This window comes from Mugil cephalus, chromosome 11 (genome assembly GCF_022458985.1).
Source record: "Mugil cephalus isolate CIBA_MC_2020 chromosome 11, CIBA_Mcephalus_1.1, whole genome shotgun sequence".
In the NCBI taxonomy this organism is placed as follows: Eukaryota; Metazoa; Chordata; class Actinopteri; order Mugiliformes; family Mugilidae; genus Mugil; species Mugil cephalus.
This window is the reverse complement of record NC_061780.1, coordinates 27977844-27996776: the sequence shown is the minus strand read 5'-3', so window position 1 is coordinate 27996776 and position 18933 is coordinate 27977844. Positions and strand designations below refer to the sequence as shown.

Genomic DNA, 18933 nt, shown 5'->3' with positions numbered 1-18933 from the left:
TAAATAAAGATATACAACACACAGCGCAGGAAGAAGAACTCTTCAAGGACCAGATCCAGATCCAGACTCCTCGTCTGAGATAAAAATGGAAACGGTGCAAATTCTGCATCTGTAAACATTAAACAAGTCTCGTTACGAATCAGTTTCAGAGGACAAGGAAACTAGAAGCTTCTTCAGGGACAGAAACCAGGAGAGCTGCACCAACCAGGACCCACCAGGACGAACTGGGTTCACATGAAACCTGCAAAAACCACTTCAGACTGAGAGTTCAGGCCGATGCCAAACTTATTACAACGGCAAACAAAACCAGTTCAGTATAATACATGAGCAACCTGCGTTTGTAGAAGACACCTTTAGGTTTTTATCACCTGGAGGTCACATGACCTGGACCTGGACCTGGACCTGGGGGAACATGGTCTGATGAACTTGGCAGTTATATAATGAACCATTAAAGTCACACGAGACTAGATCTCAGACATTTTTAAACATCTCTCTTCTCTGGACAACATGTGGACGTTGTTGTCCTGGAACCAGGTTCCTCCAGGTCCAGGACCACAGAGCATCCGCAGGGTCTAGAAAAGTATTAAAAGTTGATATATGTCAATGAATATGACCCTTAAAAGTATTAAAATTTGTAAATTGTCTGTGAGAGCACCAGAACTTATGCGGGTGGAAATTCAGAGGCACAAACCACGTTTCTAAAATTCAGAGAGCGCCCTGAGTTCCCCCGGTCGCTCTGTCATGGTCACAAGGCTGTTAAACACTATCCATTACTAGCTTCTGTGTTAGTAGTGTGTTTAACTCTACACTGCCACCGGTAGCTATGAGCCTGTCACGGTCAAATCTGTCTGACTAGGGCTTTTGCTTTTACTTTATTTATTAAACATTTTATTTGTTGGTGCATTTCTGTAAACAGAACAATAAAACAATAAAAATGGGATTTTTAACAAGGAAACCAGGTAGTTGTTAATTTTTAGAAAGACTTTTTTCTTCTGTGTTTGTTTTGCTCTTCAACAAAGACAAAGTATTTCTTATCCAATTACTGGTTAAATCTATGTGTGATGGGTAGAGCCCCCCCCTCCCTTCTCTACCTGTTTGGCCACGCCCCCTAAGATCAGGGATCCCCAACAGGTGAGGCTATTGTCTCCTGCTTCTATTTAAATGTACCTGCAGCCAGCGGTAGATGTTCGCCTCGCGCTCTCCTGACCCTGCATTTGCTCCACGATGACAATATCTGGTCAAGGTATGCTCTTTGTTTTCTGGCTCATACTCTCAGAACTTCCCTGGCTTCTGTATGAGAGACTGAGCGCTAAAGGCGACTATTCACCGCGCTCCCTCCTCCCGTCATGTGTGGATGTGTGACTGTATAATGTTCAACTCCAGGAACAGAGAAGTGATGTGGTCACTGCTGCTGTTGCCCCTTTTTTAAAGGGGAACTATTTGTTACCTCGTTTCATTTAGTGTTTTGATTATAATTTGCGTTAAGGGAGATTTATTTTCTCTCGAGGCCAGTTAGTCGGTTTTGTTTTCTTTTTGTGAATGAGCTTTGAGTTAATTCTATTCTACGGTTCAGTCAGTGCCAGTACAGGTGGGCTGGTCATAGGTGTGCGTGGGTGGAGGGTTTCCTCATTTTAGTTTTATTGGCATGTTTAATATTTTTTTTGTCCTAACTTGTGTCTTTTGTTTTGCAGTGTGTGAGACCTTTGGATATTTGTTGGTGGTGGCCCCTCTCCCCTTCACCCCCCCACCCCTGTAGGCCTCTGACAGTCACCCTGTACTGGTAAATGTCTCAGTGTACTGACATTTAGCATATAGAAATATTTTTACAATAATATAGGTTTATTGTTAAGCCCAGTCCTCCTACTATTTAACTGATGTGAGATTTACTTGTAAATGAAAACTGAAAATTGTTCAATACTAGAAATTCACCTCTCAGCTCCTTTTTTTCCTGAAAACATCAGAACCTGTATTCAGCGTTTTATTGTCTGGGTGAAAGTCCCACAGTGGCGCTGTTGCATTGTCAGGGTGTATAGCTGCCCCCGTTACATATGGAATAACTGACAAACAAGTTTTTATACACTAAACATGTGTTCAAACGTTGCCTGGGTTTATTCTCCCAGTCTCTGCCTGCATTCTGTTGTGTGATAGTGTCTGAAACTGTAAAGTTAGAGGTGTCACTGATGGAGTGAGGTATTGAAAAAGTTCAAGATTCTTGTATATAGGGTTAGGGTTGGGCACCAAGAACCGGTTCCCCACAGGAACCGGTTCCCAACGTCCGGTTCCGGAACCGTTAAGAAGATGTTTGAATTTCGATTCTTTTTTTCGGTTTCTAAATGTCCGCACTAGTTTGTTTCCGGGTTTGTATTACTCTGCACGGCGTGCTCCGCTAGTAAGAAGAACATCACTCTTCTGAACATGGACTGCAAAAAACGCAGCTCGAAGTCTGACTTCATTTTAATTTGACAAAGAACGGACTGGCACAGTGCAACACCTGTGAAAAACTTAATACTGCCAAAGGAGGATGCACAACAAACACGATAAAACACCTTCACCTGCATGGTATAATAATCAACCGGTCCATTCTTCAGGTCATCAACAAACTACAACTTTATCTGCAATGTACATGATGACGTATGAGGGAGGAAAAAACAGGCATCAGCTCTCACAGCGGGAGGTCCGACCTCGGACTTTTTCACCAAAGGAGAGTCGACCCAGGTCTGAAAATGCCGCTGTGAGACCTGTGCCTGTTTTTTCCTCCCTCAAATGTCGCCACTTACATTGCAGATAAAATTGTTGATGACATGAAGAATGGACCCGTCAAACTCCTGCTCCTACAAAAGGCTGCTGATATTAGAATAAATCACCGTGTCCTGCACAGAGTCCAATATCTGCCGCCAAATCTCATGTTTTCCTCGAATGCAGAGCGTTGCCATGATGGTTAAAAAAGTGTTTGAGATCGTTATATAGGTTGGATATAAACACAGTCGCGGTTCACCTATGCGCTTCCTATAGCGAGTGTAACAACATATTTTATTTGTTTGATTGAAAATAAAGGAACAACAATCTGTGTCCTTCAGAGATCAGTGTTTATGGGAGTGAACCAGAACTTGTTTTTGAGCTGGAGCTTCTACAGTGATACAGTCTGTCAGGCCGTCGAGTCAGAACGTAACAGGCAGATATATCAGCGTCACAGCGAAAAAACGATAAAAATCCAATAAAATCCCGGATCGATTGATCCGATGGAGCGAAAAACCCAGGTCGTCGTGAGTTGATGTGAAAGGGTCTATATACACCCACCTGGGCTGCAGCTCTTTGTTTTTCAGACTGACACCTGTCGTTTCACCTCAGCAAGTCTCAGTTACAGTTACAGTGAGGGACCCTCCCTCGTAAGTGAATACGCTAGTTACTGTACAGCTGCCTAATTAAAGTGTATTAAGTTAACTGGAAATGTGAATAAATAAAAATGGCCTGTGTAAAGGCTTCTTCAAATGAAAAAATTCTCTTGTGAAATATTTGTGACCTACACCTCAAAGAATCGAAATCGAGAATCGTTTAGAACAGGAATCGAAACTGAGAATCGGAATCGGAATTGGTAAAATCCAAACGATGCCCAACCCTGGTTAGGGACCAGGTCATTACCAGACTCTAGTCATGTGACCTCCAGGCGATAAATCCTAAACTCTCCACCAGACACTTAGAGCTGAACTTGTCTTTATCTCAGAATCAAACAGTTTCCATGGAAACAGTTTAAATCATTGATCTTGAATCTGAACTTGCTGGTGCAGCTCTCCTCAAACACGCAGCCAATCATGGCCCTGGTCAGCCTCTACCCAGCATGCACTGCTTCTGGCATCAATCTCCATTGGACTCCACAACTTTTTCCGCCAGGATCTCCTGGAAGGTGGAGAGCTGCTTCATCTGCTCCGTCTGCATTGAGTGTCTTCTCATCAGCTTCTTCTTGGTCTTAAAGTCGGGACCTCGTTTGGGCGAAGCTGGGGCCACTGGGACCAGGATCTTGTGTCCAGCGTGGACAGGTGATGTGGGTTTTCCATTTGCCCGGATGTCAGGGATGGGTCTCTGGGGGTTAATGTTGAGTGGGGGCAGGAAGCCGGGCCTGGTGTGAGAGATGTGGTCCAGTAGCAGGGTCCCGGAGCCCCGGCGCTCCAGAAGACCTGGGCCCCGGCGGCGCATGGTGATGGGGGACACAGAGTTAGGGATGTTCTCCAGAGACTCCCTGGACGAACAGGTGACGAGGGACAGCGGCGAGGCGTTGTACCTCCTCCGCTCCACCGACACCCGGCCAGAGTCTGGAGATCCTGGGATGGACTCAGGGCAGAGGTGGGTGTCCGACTCGTAATGCTCCATCCGGGTGAGTTTGGGGTGAGCCAAGGCCCGGGCCGCGACCGCCCCAGGTCCTGCAGCATTTTCCTGGGTCTCTGGAGCTGTGTTCCTGCGGTACAGGATCTGGTGCTGCTGAACCTTCTCGGCCCAGGACGGAGCGGACAGGGCGGCGCAGTCCTCGGAGCAGGACCGGTCCATGAGCTTGGGGGAGCATGGGTCGTGGGTTTCGATGCTGTGACGTCGTGACAGCAGCGGTCGGACTGGTTCCGCGATGGACAGGCCGTTCAGTTCAGCCATAGTCCCGCTGAGGTCACAGACGTTTTCCTCGTCCAAACCTCCGTCCATCCGGTCCTGAGGAACCAGAATCGACGGAGCCACTAGACCCCAGGGCTCCGAGTTCAGCCTCTTCAGCAACTTCCGAGGAGGCGGTTTCTTATCGGTGGGGGGTCGAGCTGAAGGTAAAGGTAACGCTGAGGTAAGAGCAAAGCTGAAGATCCCCTCCTCGTTGCTCTTGTCTTCTGCAGGAGAGGAAGTACCGATCTCCACCTCCGAGGGGGACATGCAGGCTGGGGACAGTTTGTCCACAATACCGGGGGATGGGGGGGAGTTGAGGTACTGTCTGGTCTTCTTGGTGCCAGATGGCGACGTGTCGGTGGTGATGATGATCACCTCTTTGCCTTTGGCCTTGCAGGCGTCCAGCAGCACCTGCAGTGTGTCGCGGTCTCCCTGGTTGATGGCATGGATGAGGGCCGAGGAGCCGGAGTAGTCTTTGAGGCTGGGGTCGGCTCCGTTCTCCAGCAGCAGCGCCACCACCTCCTTCCCTGCTCGCTCGGCACAGGCGTGGATCAGTGCTGTCCGGCCACTCTTGTCGGGGATGTTTGGGTCGGCGCCTTTCTCCAGCAGGTACCTCACCATCCTCTGCCGAGTCTGGGAGTCCTCATAGCTGGAGATGCAGGCGGCAGAGATCGGCGTCTCACCGCGCTCGTTGCCCTCATTGATGTAGGCTCCGCCCTCCAGCAGCAGGCGGGTCAGTCTCAGCTTCCCCTGAAAGACGGCCTTGAGAAGGGCATTCCCCTCGGTCTGCAGGGGTCCCCCATCTCCCATGATCCCTGTCCTCAGACCTCCGGCCCACGGGACGATCACTCAACGCTGGCCGGACATCGTCCATGAGAAGTCACATGACCTGTAGGTGAAACACACACAGGTGAGACCAACTGAAAACCACCTAGAGACCAGACTGACCATCAGCTGATCACAGCTGGATTCAAATCTATTCTTCAAATCTTAAAAATTTGTAAAATCTATGATGAAGAAACAATATTCATTAATGAAAATATATTTAAAACAGATGTTTCAGTTTCTCTGGTCCAGATGTTTAGTCTCTGATCCAGATGTTTAGTCTCTGGTCCCGATGTTTAGTCTCTTTGGTCCAGATGTTTAGTCTCTGGTCCCGATGTTTAGTCTCTGATCCAGATGTTTAGTCTCTGGTCCCGATGTTTAGTCTCTTTGGTCCAGATGTTTAGTCTCTGGTCCCGATGTTTAGTCTCTGATCCAGATGTTTAGTCTCTGGTCCAGATGTTTAGTCTCTGATTCGGATGTTAAGTCTCTTTTCCAGATGTTTAGTCTCTTTGGTCCAGATGTTTAGTCTCTGGTCCCGATGTTTAGTCTCTGATTCGGATGTTAAGTCTCTTTTCCAGATGTTTATTCTCTGGTCCAGACGTTTAGTCTCTCTCTGGTCCCGATGTTTAGTCTCTGATCCAGATGTTTAGTCTCTTTTCCAGATGTTAAGTCTCTGGTGCAGATGTTTAGTCTCTGATCCAGATGTTTAGTCTCTTTTCCAGATGTTTAGTCTCTTTGGTCCCGATGTTTATTCTCTGATCCAGATGTTTAGTCTCTGATCCAGATGTTTAGTCTTTCGTCCAGATGTTTATTCTCTGGTCAAGATTTTTAGTCTCTGGTCCAGATGTTTAGTCTCTGGTCCAGGTGTTTAGTCTGTCTCTGGACCAGATGTTTAGTCTCTGATCCAGATGTTTAGTCTCTGATCCAGATGTTTAGTCTCTGGCCCAGATGTTAAATCTTTAGTCCAGATGTTTAGTCTCTGATCCAGATGTTCAGTCTTTCGTCCAGATGTTTAGTCTCTGATCGAGATGTTTAGTCTTTCGTCCAGATGTTTAGTCTCTGATCCAGCTCTTTAGTCTCTGGTCCCGATGTTTATTCTCTGATCCAGATGTTTATTCTCTGGTCCAGATGTTTAGTCTCTGATCCAGATGTTTAGTCTCTTTTCCAGATGTTTAGTCTCTTTGGTCCCAATGTTTATTCTCTGATCCAGATGTTTAGTCTCTGACCCAGATGTTTAGTCTCTCTCTGGTCCAGATGTTTAGTCTGTCGTCCAGATGTTTAGTCTCTGATCCAGATGTTTAGTCTCTGGTCCAGATGTTTATTCTCTGATCCAGATGTTTAGTCTCTCTCTGGTCCAGATGTTTAGTCTCTGATCCAGATGTTTAGTCTTTCGTCCAGATGTTTAGTCTCTGGTCCTGATGTTTAATCTCTTTGGTCCAGATGTTTAGTCTCTGGTCCAGATGTTTAGTCTCTTTCTGGCCCAGATTATTAGTCTCTGGTCCAGATGTTTAGTCTCTCTGGTTATTCTGACTGCTTCATATTTATGTCCATCCTTAAGAAGACAACCGTGATGTCTCCATGTCTCCGGCGTGTCTGCAGACCATCGTCCATCATGGTCTTTGTCCTTGTTGATCAGGAAACATTTTGATCTGCTTCAATTTATTCATGAGAAACTAATGAAACGTCTTCATGGTCTGAGCTTCACCTCAGGACAGAGACAGGGACAAGAACAGAGACAGGGACAGGGACAGAGGCAGAGACATATACAGAAACAGGGACAGAGACAAGGACAGGGACAGAGCTGAGATTATGTCCTACATGTACATGAGGACATGGAGAGGTAGAGCAGCACTGCCCCAGAACCAGGACCAGACACTCTGATTGACTCAGGATGTAATACACACTGAGCTTCCTCCACGATGATGATGATGGTGAAGATGATGAGGATGATGATGAAGAAGGACTGTGGAGGAATGCGGCTCAGTTTTCTACGTCACTCGCTCTGACGCACTCATTTCTATATTTACACATAGAAAGCAGCAAAGGCGGCGCGCGGGCACGTGCATGTGCGTGCGCAAACTGACACACAAGCACACGAAGCGTCATCATCATCATCTTCATCATCTGGTGTCAGTGCGCGCTATTAATCTCCTGATGAGAAAGATAAAATGAGCCGCGGTAGTGAGGAAGAGGAGGAGGAAGAGGATGGAGCGTTAGCGTCCTTTCTTACCGCTGAGCTGAAGAAGCAGCATCCTCTTCATCGGGAGACCGAGCGCCTGCTCTCCGTTACCGACTGTTACCGACTGACAAGCTCCTCCCTCTCCTCACGCCCGCTCCCCCTCTCAGTCTGAGCCGCTCCGACAACATCCACGGCCAGGGTGCCCCCCTCCCCCGAATATGCACCTGATTAATGATAAGTTCAACACGATGATGATGGTGATGATGAGAATGATGGTGATGATGATCACGATGATGATGATGATGAGAATTAGGATGATGATGATGATGATGATGATGATGATGATGATGATGATGATGATGATAATGATGGTGATGATGATGATGATGATGATGATGATGATGATGATGATGATGATGATAATGATGGTGATGATGGTGATGATGATGATGATGATGATGATGATGATAATGATGGTGATGATGGTGATGATGATGATGATGATGATGATGATGATGATGATGATGGTGATGATGATGATGATAATAATGATGATGATGATAAAAAAGATGGTGGTGGTGATGATGATGATGATGATGATGATGATGATGATGATGATGATGATAATAATGATGATGACGATGATGGTGATGATGGTGATGATGATGATGATGATGATGATGATGATGATGATGATGATGATAATGATGATAATGATGATGGTGATGATGATGATGATGATGATAATAATGATGATGATGATGATGATGATGATAATGATGATAATGATGATGGTGATGATGATGATGATAATAATAATGATGATGATGATGATGATGATGATGATGATGGTGATGATGATGATGATAATAATGATGATGATGATGATGATGATGATGATGATGGTGATGATGATGATGATTATGATGATGATGATGATGATGATAAAAAAGATGGTGGCGGTGATGATGATGATGATGATGATGATGATGATGATGATGATGATGATGGTGATGATGATGATGATGATGATGATGATGATAATAATGATGATGACGATGATGGTGATGATGGTGATGATGATGATGATGATGATGATGATGATGATGATGATGATGATAATGATACTGACCTTCCTGTCTTTCATAACATAGAATCTGGACCACACACACACTGATGCTATGATGGAGACTGTTTCTATGGAAACCAATGAATTCCTGCAGAAGGGTTCCCACGGTTACACACACACTAGACAGACAGATAGACGGACGGACAGACAGACAGACAGACACAATATTCAGAAAGGCACAAATAATGTGTTTTTTGTTTGTTTTTTGTTTTTTTTTACAAATACTTATTTCTAACAAATAGTTTGTTTTGGAGAATAAGACAAATGTCCAGTTGAAAAGGTGCCTTTCCTCAGGAGACCTCACGTTTCCGTCAGCCTGCCCCAGGGCAGCTGTGACTACTGAGGTAGTTTTCCTCCACCAGGGTGAGACTGTGTGAGCAAATGAATAATGCATTCATGAAACATCTTTAGAGTCAACTGTCCAATTACTTTTGGTGCCTTAAAAAAGAGGCAGCTTAAAACCCTCCAAGTTGGATGTGAATGTCCTCAACTTTAAGAGGACAGTGATTAATGAACTGGATCTATAACCTGTTCTGACAGACAGACAGACAGACAGACAGATAGATGTTGTTGAATCCACCTGCTGAACTTTAACCGTCCAATAAACAGACAGAGTCAATGACCCTGACTATCTACTCATTGATTGACCGATCAGACAACTAGACATTCGCTGTCTCCTTCTCCGTCGTCTCCTTCTGTCCTCTTGCCCAGCCATGCACACCAAAGGAAGCTGCTGGTGAGACCCTCCATGCATTTATTGAATTTTATCTTCTTGTCTGAATCTGACCTCAGATCAGATCATGTCTCTGTCTGTCCACTCAAAATATTGTTTCTTTATTTGTCCTTTTAATATTTAACTACACTTGTAACTGTGAGTGCTGTGTTTTCTTGTTGTTTTGTCGCTCCAGTACCAACCATGGTTGGTTGCATGGATTTGTATTACGGACTAAATTCTTCCCTAACGTGTACTGATCATTACACTCTTTGTTTGTTTGTTTGTTTTGTGATAATGTGATAAATGAGAATTGCAGCTTTCAGCTCATCCACTAGTTGGACATTAAAATTCAGATCTTTGAACCTGAGCCCCAGTTAAACTCAGACAGTTCCTCCATTAAAGGTCACTATCTGTTTTCCAGCTCCTGTTCTCTGAATGTAACCTGATACAGAAACGTTCCTATAAATCTTTTCTTCTAACTTTTTACATGTTATTTTTGAGAAATAAGATGGGCCCCGGGCCTGTAGACAGAACCTCCATCCGACTGTTAGAAACACCACAAAGATCACAAAGGTTCTAGTAAAAATAGAACCAGGCCCACTCACCACTTGGGCGTTTGGATAAAATCAAGACATGCTACGTATCGATGCTAAGCTAACTCTCACTACTAGATGGCTGCATTGTGTGTATTATCTGTAGTAGCACCATTAGACCACTAGATGGAGACTAAAGGTTCAGATTCTATGAGTCCAGTCTCCATGTGGTTCATAGCTAATGTAGAATCATGAGGGCAGACTCTAAAGGACCCAGGGGATGATAAAAACTAGATCAGGTTCATCTGTTATCAGTTGTTTTTGGATTCGATGAAACACTGAGACAGAAGAAGAAACTCTGACATGATTATGAGAAAAGTTTGAGTGTTTTCTCTGTTAACCGAGGCTAGCTGGTTAGCAGAGTGGAGCAAAGAGGTTTGTGGCTAATGTTACGTTTCATTTTGAGTGGCCGTCATACAGGATTCTACCTATACCTAGTCCCCCACCCCACCTCCCATGCATAGTTAGTACCTAGTATTAGTACCTGGTACCCCCCCCCTCCCCCCCGCCCCTTGGGTGTAGATACAGAGTACCCAGATGAACCTGTTGGGTGGGATTCGTCCTCTCCTGGCCTAGCAGGGTGGAGCTCTAACTGAGGTCTGGTTCCAGCTGCTGCTCCTTTGAGGACTACAAGCTGACGACAGAGTGGCTCCTGAACCAGACCAGCCACCGGCCCAAGGTGGCTGTGATCTGTGGCTCTGGACTCGGCCTCCTGGCTGATGGAGCCTCCAACAAACAGACCTTCAGGTACCAGGACATCCCAAACTTCCCTGTCAGCACTGGTGAGTGGACCCCTGTCTCAGAATCAGAATTAGAATCAGAATCAACCTTATTGCCAAGTATATTTATACATATGAGGGATCTGAGTTGACGTTTTGTTGCATGGACGAAATAAAATACAATAAAATTGTAAACATATACACATTCAAAAGTAAAGAAGTCTCATTGTGTCCTACAATAACACTCTAGGGTTGAACTGTAGAGTTTCCATGAGAGCCCTATGAAGGGGTACTGTATGTCTGTGGAGGTCCTCAGTCCTCCAGGTCAATTCAATTCAATTCAATTCAGTTTTATTTATATAACAATACAAATCGTCTCAAGACACTTCACAAAAACCAGCCTGCAACCTCCAGATTAGGCTGAGGGGGACAATGGCAAGGAAAAACTCCCTTTTAACAGGAAGAAACCTGGAGCAGAACCAGCTCATATGGAGGAACCATCTGCTGACGACCAGCCGGGTAGAACCAGAGAAGATAGAGAGAGAAGAAGAACAGGAGAAACAAGATAAACTAACTTGTGACAGTTTGTGAGTATAACAGGAATCATGGGCAGGTTGGTGAATAGTTCATCTAGGTAGGAGTGGACAACTGGAGGAGGACATGAAGACTGGGACAGATGTAGTTTATGGAGCTCCACAGGTCTGATACACAGACTCCAGACCATGAAGACTGGGCTGGTTGATGAGGCCACGGCAGCAGATGTAGCTTAGAACTCCACAGGTCAGATATTCAGCCTCCCAAACTGGGAGCTGGTTCCACAGGAGAGGAGCCTGATAGCTGAAGGTTCTACCTCCCATTCTACTTTAGAACCTCTAGGAACCACAAGCAGACCTGCACTTAGAGATGGTAGTGATCTGTTGGGACAGTCTGGTTCTATGAGGTCTTTCAGATATGATGGAGCTCGGCCTTTCAGGGCCTTGTATGTAAGGAGGAGGATTTTAAATTCAATTCTAGATTTTAAAGGGAGCCAATGAAGAGAAGCTAATACTGGAGTAATATGATCTCTCTTGCTAATTTCTGCCAGTGCTCTTGCTGCAGCATTTTGAATCAGTTGGAGGCTTTTTAAAGAGTATTTGAAGCCAGACAGTAACGAGTTACAATAATCCAGCCTGGAAGACACAAATGCATCAACTAGTTTTTCCGCATCTCTCTGAGAAAGGATGCTCCTAATGTTGATGATATTACGAAGGTGGAAGAAAGCAGTCCTGGTTACCTGCTTCATGTGAGAATTAAAGGACATATCCTGGTCAAATATAACACCAAGGTTTTTCACAGTAGTACTGGAGGCCAAGGTAACGCCATCCAACAAAAGCAGGTGATTAGATAATGAATCTCTGACATGTTTAGAGCCAAATACGATAACTTCAGTTTTGTCTGAGTTTAAAAGTAGAAAATTACAGGTCATCCAGGCCTTTATGTCTTTAAGGCGCTTGGAGTTTAACCAGCGAATTAGTTTCATCTGGTTTCATGGATAAATATAGCTGGGTATCATCTGCGTAGCAATGGAAGTTTATGCCGTGCTTTCTAATAATATTGCCTAAGGGAAGGATGTATAATGTGAATAATATTGGTCCTAGCACAGAACCCTGAGGAACCCCATAGCTTACTTTGTAACATATAGAAGAGTTGTTGTTTACATGGACAAACTGGAATCTGTCTGACAGATATGATTCAAACCAGTCTAGTGCAGTTCCTGTAATCTTGATCACACTTTCAAGTCTCTGTAGTAGAATATTGTGATCAATAGTGTCAAATGCAGCACTGAGATCTAGCAGGACAAGTATAGAGACAAGTCCATTATCTGAAGCCATGAGGAGATCATTGGTAACTTTAACCAGAGCCGTTTCTGTGCTATGATGAGCTCTAAAACCTGACTGAAACTCTTCAAACAAACCATTCCTGTTTAAATGATCAACCAACTTATTGACAACAACCCTTTCCAAAACTAAAAGGAAGGTTGGAAATTGGCCTATAGTCGGCTAAAACATTTTTAAGTAATGGTTTAATTACAGCAGTTTTAAAAGACTGGGGCACATATCCTGTTAATAAAGATAAGTTTATCTGATTTAATATGGAGGTATTAATTAATGGAAAAACCTCCTGGGGCAGCTTAGTCAGGATGGGGTCTAAAAGACAAGTTGATGGTTTAGATGCTGTAATAACTGAAGTGAGCTCAGGAAGATCAATTAGAGAGAAAGAATCCAAATACTGACTCGGTCCTTCAGAGGTTTCTAATGCCACTGTACTCAAATCTTTGACAGATGGAAGGGTGCTATGAATTTTATCTCTAATGCAACAATTTTATCAGAGAAGAAGCTCATGAAGTCATTACTGCTGAGGGCTGAAGGAATAGATGCTCAACAGAGCTGTGACTCTTTGTCAGCCTGGCTACAGCTGAAAGAAATCTGGGGTTGTTCTTGTTTTCTTCTGTTAATGAAGAATAATACGCTGTTCTAATCTTACGGAGAGTTTTTTATAAGTTGTTAAACTATCTTTCCAGGCTATGTGAGCTCCTTCAGAACTAGTGGAATGACAAATTCTTTCCAGCTTTGAACTGATCAACTGTGAATTATACCATGGAGCTTCCCTCCTTCCATTTACCACCTTCTTTTTAAGAGGAGCAACTAGATTTAGAGTTGAACTAAGTGATGCTGTCATGCTGTCAACAAAATAATCTATTTGTGATGGAGTTAGATTGTGGTTGCTGACATCCACATCACTAACATAAGGCACTGAGGTAAATACTGAAGGTATTAATTCCTTATATCTAGTTACAGCATCATCAGATAAGTGTCGACCATAACGACATGTCTTTACAATTTCTGTGTAATTACTTATAGTAAATTCAAATGTTACAAGAAAATGATCAGACAATAGAGGGTTGTGAGAATATACGGTTAGACCTTCAGTTTCTAGGCCATAAGTTAGTACAAGATCTAAGGTGTGATTGAAACAGTGAGTTGAACCATTTACATTCTGAGAAAAGCCAGTTGAGTCTAATAATGACATAAATGAAGAGCTAAGACTGTCACTGCCAACATCAACATGGATGTTAAAGTCACCTACTATAATGACTTATCTGTTCTAAGCACTAAATCACAGAGAAACTCAGAGAATTCAGCTAAAAACTCAGAGTAAGGAGCAGGTGGGCGACACACCACAACAAAGAGAACTGGTTTTTGTGTTTTCCAGTCTGGATGAGCAAGACTAAGAGTGAGGCTTTCAAACTAATTAAAGCTTTGCTTAGGTCTAGGATTAATACATAAATCAGAGTGGAAGATTGCTGCCACTCCTCCTCCTCGGCCTGAGCCTCCAGGAATGTGATAGTTACTATGACTGGGGGCCTGGACTCATTTAAACTGACATACTCATCATCCTGCAGCCACGTTTCAGTCAACTAAATAGATCAATTGATGATCAGTTATCAAATCGGTCACTAAAAGAGATTTAGATGAGAGAGACCTGACATTTAAAAGACCACATTTAATTTTCTTATTGCTCTGTTGTACTAGTGAATTTGTGTTGATTTGGATAAGGTTCCTATGAATAACTCCTCTATTGTTATTTTTCCATTTAAAAAATCTGGGAGCAGACAGCACATCTATGGAGTTTGTGGAGTTATGGGTGTGAGACAGTACTAGAGAAGCAGCAGAGAGGCGTGTGAGACTGCAGCTCTGCCTCCTGGGCTGAACTCTGGGTTGTCATGGTTTTAGGGTGTTAATAAAATCGGCCACATCGTTGGCTGGACACCACCTAGATAACCAGCGGTGGAATGACGACATGCATCTATACATATCGTCACTGGAGAGATTGGGCAGGGGACCAGAGAAAACTACGGAGTCCGACATAGTTTTAGCAAACTTACACACGATTCAACATTAAGTTTAGTGACCTCCGATTGGCATAACCGTTGGTCATTACTGCCGACGTGAATAACAATAACAATCGCCTTAGCCTTAGCATTAGCATTAGCCTTAGCATTAGCCTTAGCATTAGCCTTAGCCTTAGCCTTAGCATTAGCATTAGCATTAGCATTAGCCTTAGCATTAGCCTTAGCTAAGCTAAGCCTTAGCTCTGGCCCCTGGAATGCATCTAACTATGGTCGCAAAATCGAGTTTACCAATTATCAGAGTTGGCTTCTCAGCGGGTGTGTCGTCGAGTGGGGAAAATCTGTTAGAAACGTGAAGTGGTTGGTGGAGCTCACCCAGCCGCCCTGGTTTCCCGGCTGCTTGAGAGCTGCAGGGGGACAGCTAGTAGGAGCTATGCTAACGGGAGCTTGCTAGCTATTGGGTTTTGCGTGATGCGGAGTCGTGCTTCCAGTTCAGAGAGCCCCGCCTCCAAAGCTACAAATAAACTACATTTATTACAGGTATCATTAACACTAAAGGAGGCAGAGGAGGAGCTGAACATGTGGCACGACGAGCAGGAGAGAGGAGAAGCAGAGGGAGAGAAAGTAGCCATAGTTAACTGCTAAATACACCAAAGTTGATTAAACTGAGAAGAAACATGAGATTAACAAGGTGCTACAGAGGACAGGTGGTTGTGTAAACTCAAAACCACGAGTTTCACCACTTATACAGAAAATGTTTAACAGAGCTAAAACAGTGTGAGCACACACAGCAGCCGTGCAGAATCGGGAAATGACACAATACGTTTACTCACGTGACGAACGTAGAACGTAGGACCTGTGGAGGTCATGGTCTAAATCTAAAAGGCTGTTTAGTGTCTTCCATCTTTGTGCTTCCACTGGTCCCTCTTGGTTTCTTTGTCCTCAAATGTCCCATGGAGAGGACCAACGTGCTGTTTAGCGTCTTCCATCTTTATGGGTTGGTTCTGCTGCCTGTCACTACCGGATCAGCTGGTGCTAACGCTAACGCTACTTGGACAAACTGAGACACGTTCACAGTCGTTCTGCTGCAGATGCTTCATTAATCACGTTCATCAGGATGATGATTAATAAATGTTAATGTAAAAGCTCCAGATTATTTTATTATTCACCAAGTTACTTCCTGATGATAAAAGGGGCGGGGCCATGCTTCTTTGGATCAGAGACAAAGACGATTAGAAGAACCTCTTTTCTCTGTCTCTTAGTTGCTGGACATGAAGGCTGTCTGGTGTTTGGGACAATTGAGGACACTCCCTGTGTCTTCATGCAGGGACTCTTCCACCTGTACGAAGGTTACTCCCTCTGTCAGGTGAGTCAACGTTGCCCACTTCTTCCCCCTGTCCTCCTGCCTGTCCACCTTTCTGTCCTCACCCTTGACTCCCCCTCTTTTCACTGACGTTGTCTCTGGTTCCTTATCATTGGTTTGCTCTTCTGTCAGTCAACCAGCATGAACCAATACCTCGACATTCCTGTCCCTCTGTGTCCTCCTGTCTGTCCTCTTGTTTGTCCTCCTGTCTGTCCTCCTGTCTGTCCTCCTGTGTGTCCTCCTGTCCCAGGTGACCTTCCCAGTGAGGATCTTTAAGCTGATGGGGGTGGACTCTGTCCTCGTGACCAACGCCTCTGGAGGGATTTGTCCAGACTTTAAGGTCGGAGACATCATGATCATCAAAGACCACGTCAACCTGCCGGGGTTCGCGGGACAACACCCACTGTGTGGACCCAACGACGAGAGGTGAGGCCAGACAGGGGGACAGACAGGGGGACAGGGGTATGAAGTCTGCGTCATTGACAGAGTAACCTCGGTACAGGTGGAGTGTCCCTGCATGAAGAAACTGCGAAGGGACAGATCTTTATGACGTCTTCATATGCTGAGTATTGTCCATCTCCTGTCCGTCCCTCCTGTCCGTCCCCCTGCAGGTTTGGGATCCGGTTCCCCTGCATGTCTGACGCCTACAGTAAGGATCTGAGGACACTGGCGTGGGACGTGAGTGTGGAGTTGGGTTGCAGAGACGTCCTCAGGGAGGGGGTCTACTGCATGGTGAGTGGACCCAACTTTGAGACCATCGCTGAGGCCCGGATGCTGCTGATCCTGGGCTGTGACTCCGTGGGTAAGACATCACTGGAGGGTCTCTGAGGACAGTCCTGAGGACACTTGTCTTCATGTCCTCTCTGTTTTCTTCAGGAATGAGCATAGTTCCTGAGGTGACTGTCGCTAAACACTGTGGACTCCGGGTCCTCGGCCTGTCCCTCATCACCAACAAGGTCAGTAACAGGGTCCCCAGTGTCTCCAGTGTCCCCAGTATCTGTCCAATGTGTCTGTCCGCTGTGTCTGTCCAATGTGTCTCCAGTGTCTGTCCAATGTCTTTCCAGTGTGTCTCCAGAGTGTCTTTCAAGTGTGTCTCCACTGTGTCTCCGGTGTCTGTCCAGTGTGTCTGTCCATTGTGTCTCCAGTGTCTGTCCAGTGTCTGTCCAGTGTGTCTGTCCAGTGTGTCCCCAGTGTGTCCCCAGTGTCTGTCCAGTGTGTCTGTCCAGTGTTGACCTGTGTCCTCCTCAGGTGTCTCTGGACTACAGTCGTGAGGAGAAGGTGAACCATGAGGAGGTTCTAGAGATCACTCAGATGAGAGCGGAGGTTCTTCAGAGACTGGTTACTGCCCTGGTCCACCGCTGCCAGCAGCATCCCGACAACACACACTGAATACACCACACACTACTACTACTACACACTACTACACACTACTACTATACTACTACTACTGCACACTAGTACCACTACACTACTACAGCCTGGTACTAGCTTCGTTAGCTTTTAGTCGTAATTATTCTCATTAAAAGAAACAGTTGAAATAAATCGAATGGTTGAATAATTGAAGTTTCAATTCTTGAGTTCATACATTTACACACACACACTGTACACACACCGTACTCACACTATACATGCACACACACTGTACACACACACACTGTACACACACACACATCAGTTACTGAAGGGGCACCACCCACCTGTCAGACTGCTAATCATGCTCAGGCCAATCAACAAATGATTCATAAACAACAGGATCCTTCTACAATGAAGAAATGCTCCATTCTCATATAAAACAGTCTGACATTAGATTCAAACTGAATCCAAATATCAAAAGCATTAAATCACTCTGCTGACAGATAAACACAAAGCCCACATACAGATCATGTAAATTCTGCTCGGGTCTACCACATGAAACTTCAATTTAAGCAAAAGCAATAACATCAAAGAAACTAAATTAAAACCCAAATATCAAATGAAATGATTTGTGCGTCTCACAGGTTGGGAATCACTGGCCTCGAGGTTCCACCCTGCACTGAATGTTCACATGCTGTGTTCCATAAAAACATGAAAACATATTATTTATTGGGCAGTATTAGTAAGAGGAGACTGTGTTTGTCATGTGCTTACAAGCAATAAAATAATGTTTTTAATTAAAGCAAAATACCTGAAAACACTGTGGCCTGCAAACACTAAACCCCTTGGGGGGCAAAAAGTCAGAGGTGTATATTAAAGAGAGTCTGTCCCACCAGGGAATGAACCATCTGAGCTAGCTGTAATTAAACGGATCCCCCCATTCGCATTGCATTGCCTCATCTTTTTATGTTCTGTACACGAACCCCTAGACCGGACATAACATAAAGTGGGGTCTCTTCTTTTTTCCACTGTTTGGGGAGAAAATTGATTATTCTTTTTATTTGGTTTAGTTTTTCTCTGTGTGAGAGGATATGACGTCTGAACCTTTTGACATGCACGACTTTACCCACAGTCCATCTTTGGAGAAAGTAGAAAGATGCACAAAAGCAGATTTATTATTGCTTGTTAGTGTATTTAATGTTTCAGTCCCTTTTGTTTAATAGAGCGGCTGATGGAGAGTGACATTATCGCCAAGTCAAAGCTTGAAGCTGCCAGTGTAACACCTGACGGCCTAATCTGTGAAGGGGAGTGGGGCTGCCACTGCCACAAAGGATCAACCAGAGGCAGGAACAAAGGCTCGTAGTGCTGCTCAGTTCTCAGGCCCAGACCCTGTGGCGATGATCCAGGCTGAGGTGGACACGTCCAGATCCAGAGGATCCGCCTCATAGAAGTGGAGCAAAGGTCAAATCACATGAGGTTGAACTTATGCATCTCTGCGTAAGGGCCATGGAGCTAGAGAGATCTCCACTTCGG

General features: G+C 44.8%; 2 protein-coding genes across 2 annotated transcripts; one reads left to right on the top strand and one right to left on the bottom strand.

Moving 5' to 3' along the window:
- Positions 1 to 2770: 2770 nt before the first annotated feature.
- On the bottom strand, positions 2771 to 7791 carry LOC125016335 (ankyrin repeat domain-containing protein 34A). Its single transcript, XM_047598774.1, has 2 exons — positions 7691 to 7791; positions 2771 to 5524 (listed from the first exon to the last, which is right to left on the bottom strand). Exon 2 carries the CDS (start codon positions 5443 to 5445, stop codon positions 3853 to 3855), a length of 1593 nt encoding a protein of 530 aa, XP_047454730.1. The 5' UTR covers positions 5446 to 5524; positions 7691 to 7791; the 3' UTR covers positions 2771 to 3852.
- Positions 7792 to 9384: 1593 nt separating this feature from the next.
- pnp4b (purine nucleoside phosphorylase 4b) lies at positions 9385 to 17605 on the top strand. The gene is made up of 7 exons (XM_047597751.1): positions 9385 to 9504; positions 10686 to 10858; positions 15947 to 16050; positions 16298 to 16473; positions 16659 to 16849; positions 16924 to 17003; positions 17296 to 17605. Exons 1-7 carry the CDS (start codon positions 9482 to 9484, stop codon positions 17434 to 17436), a joined length of 888 nt encoding a protein of 295 aa, XP_047453707.1. The 5' UTR covers positions 9385 to 9481; the 3' UTR covers positions 17437 to 17605.
- Positions 17606 to 18933: the final 1328 nt, after the last annotated feature.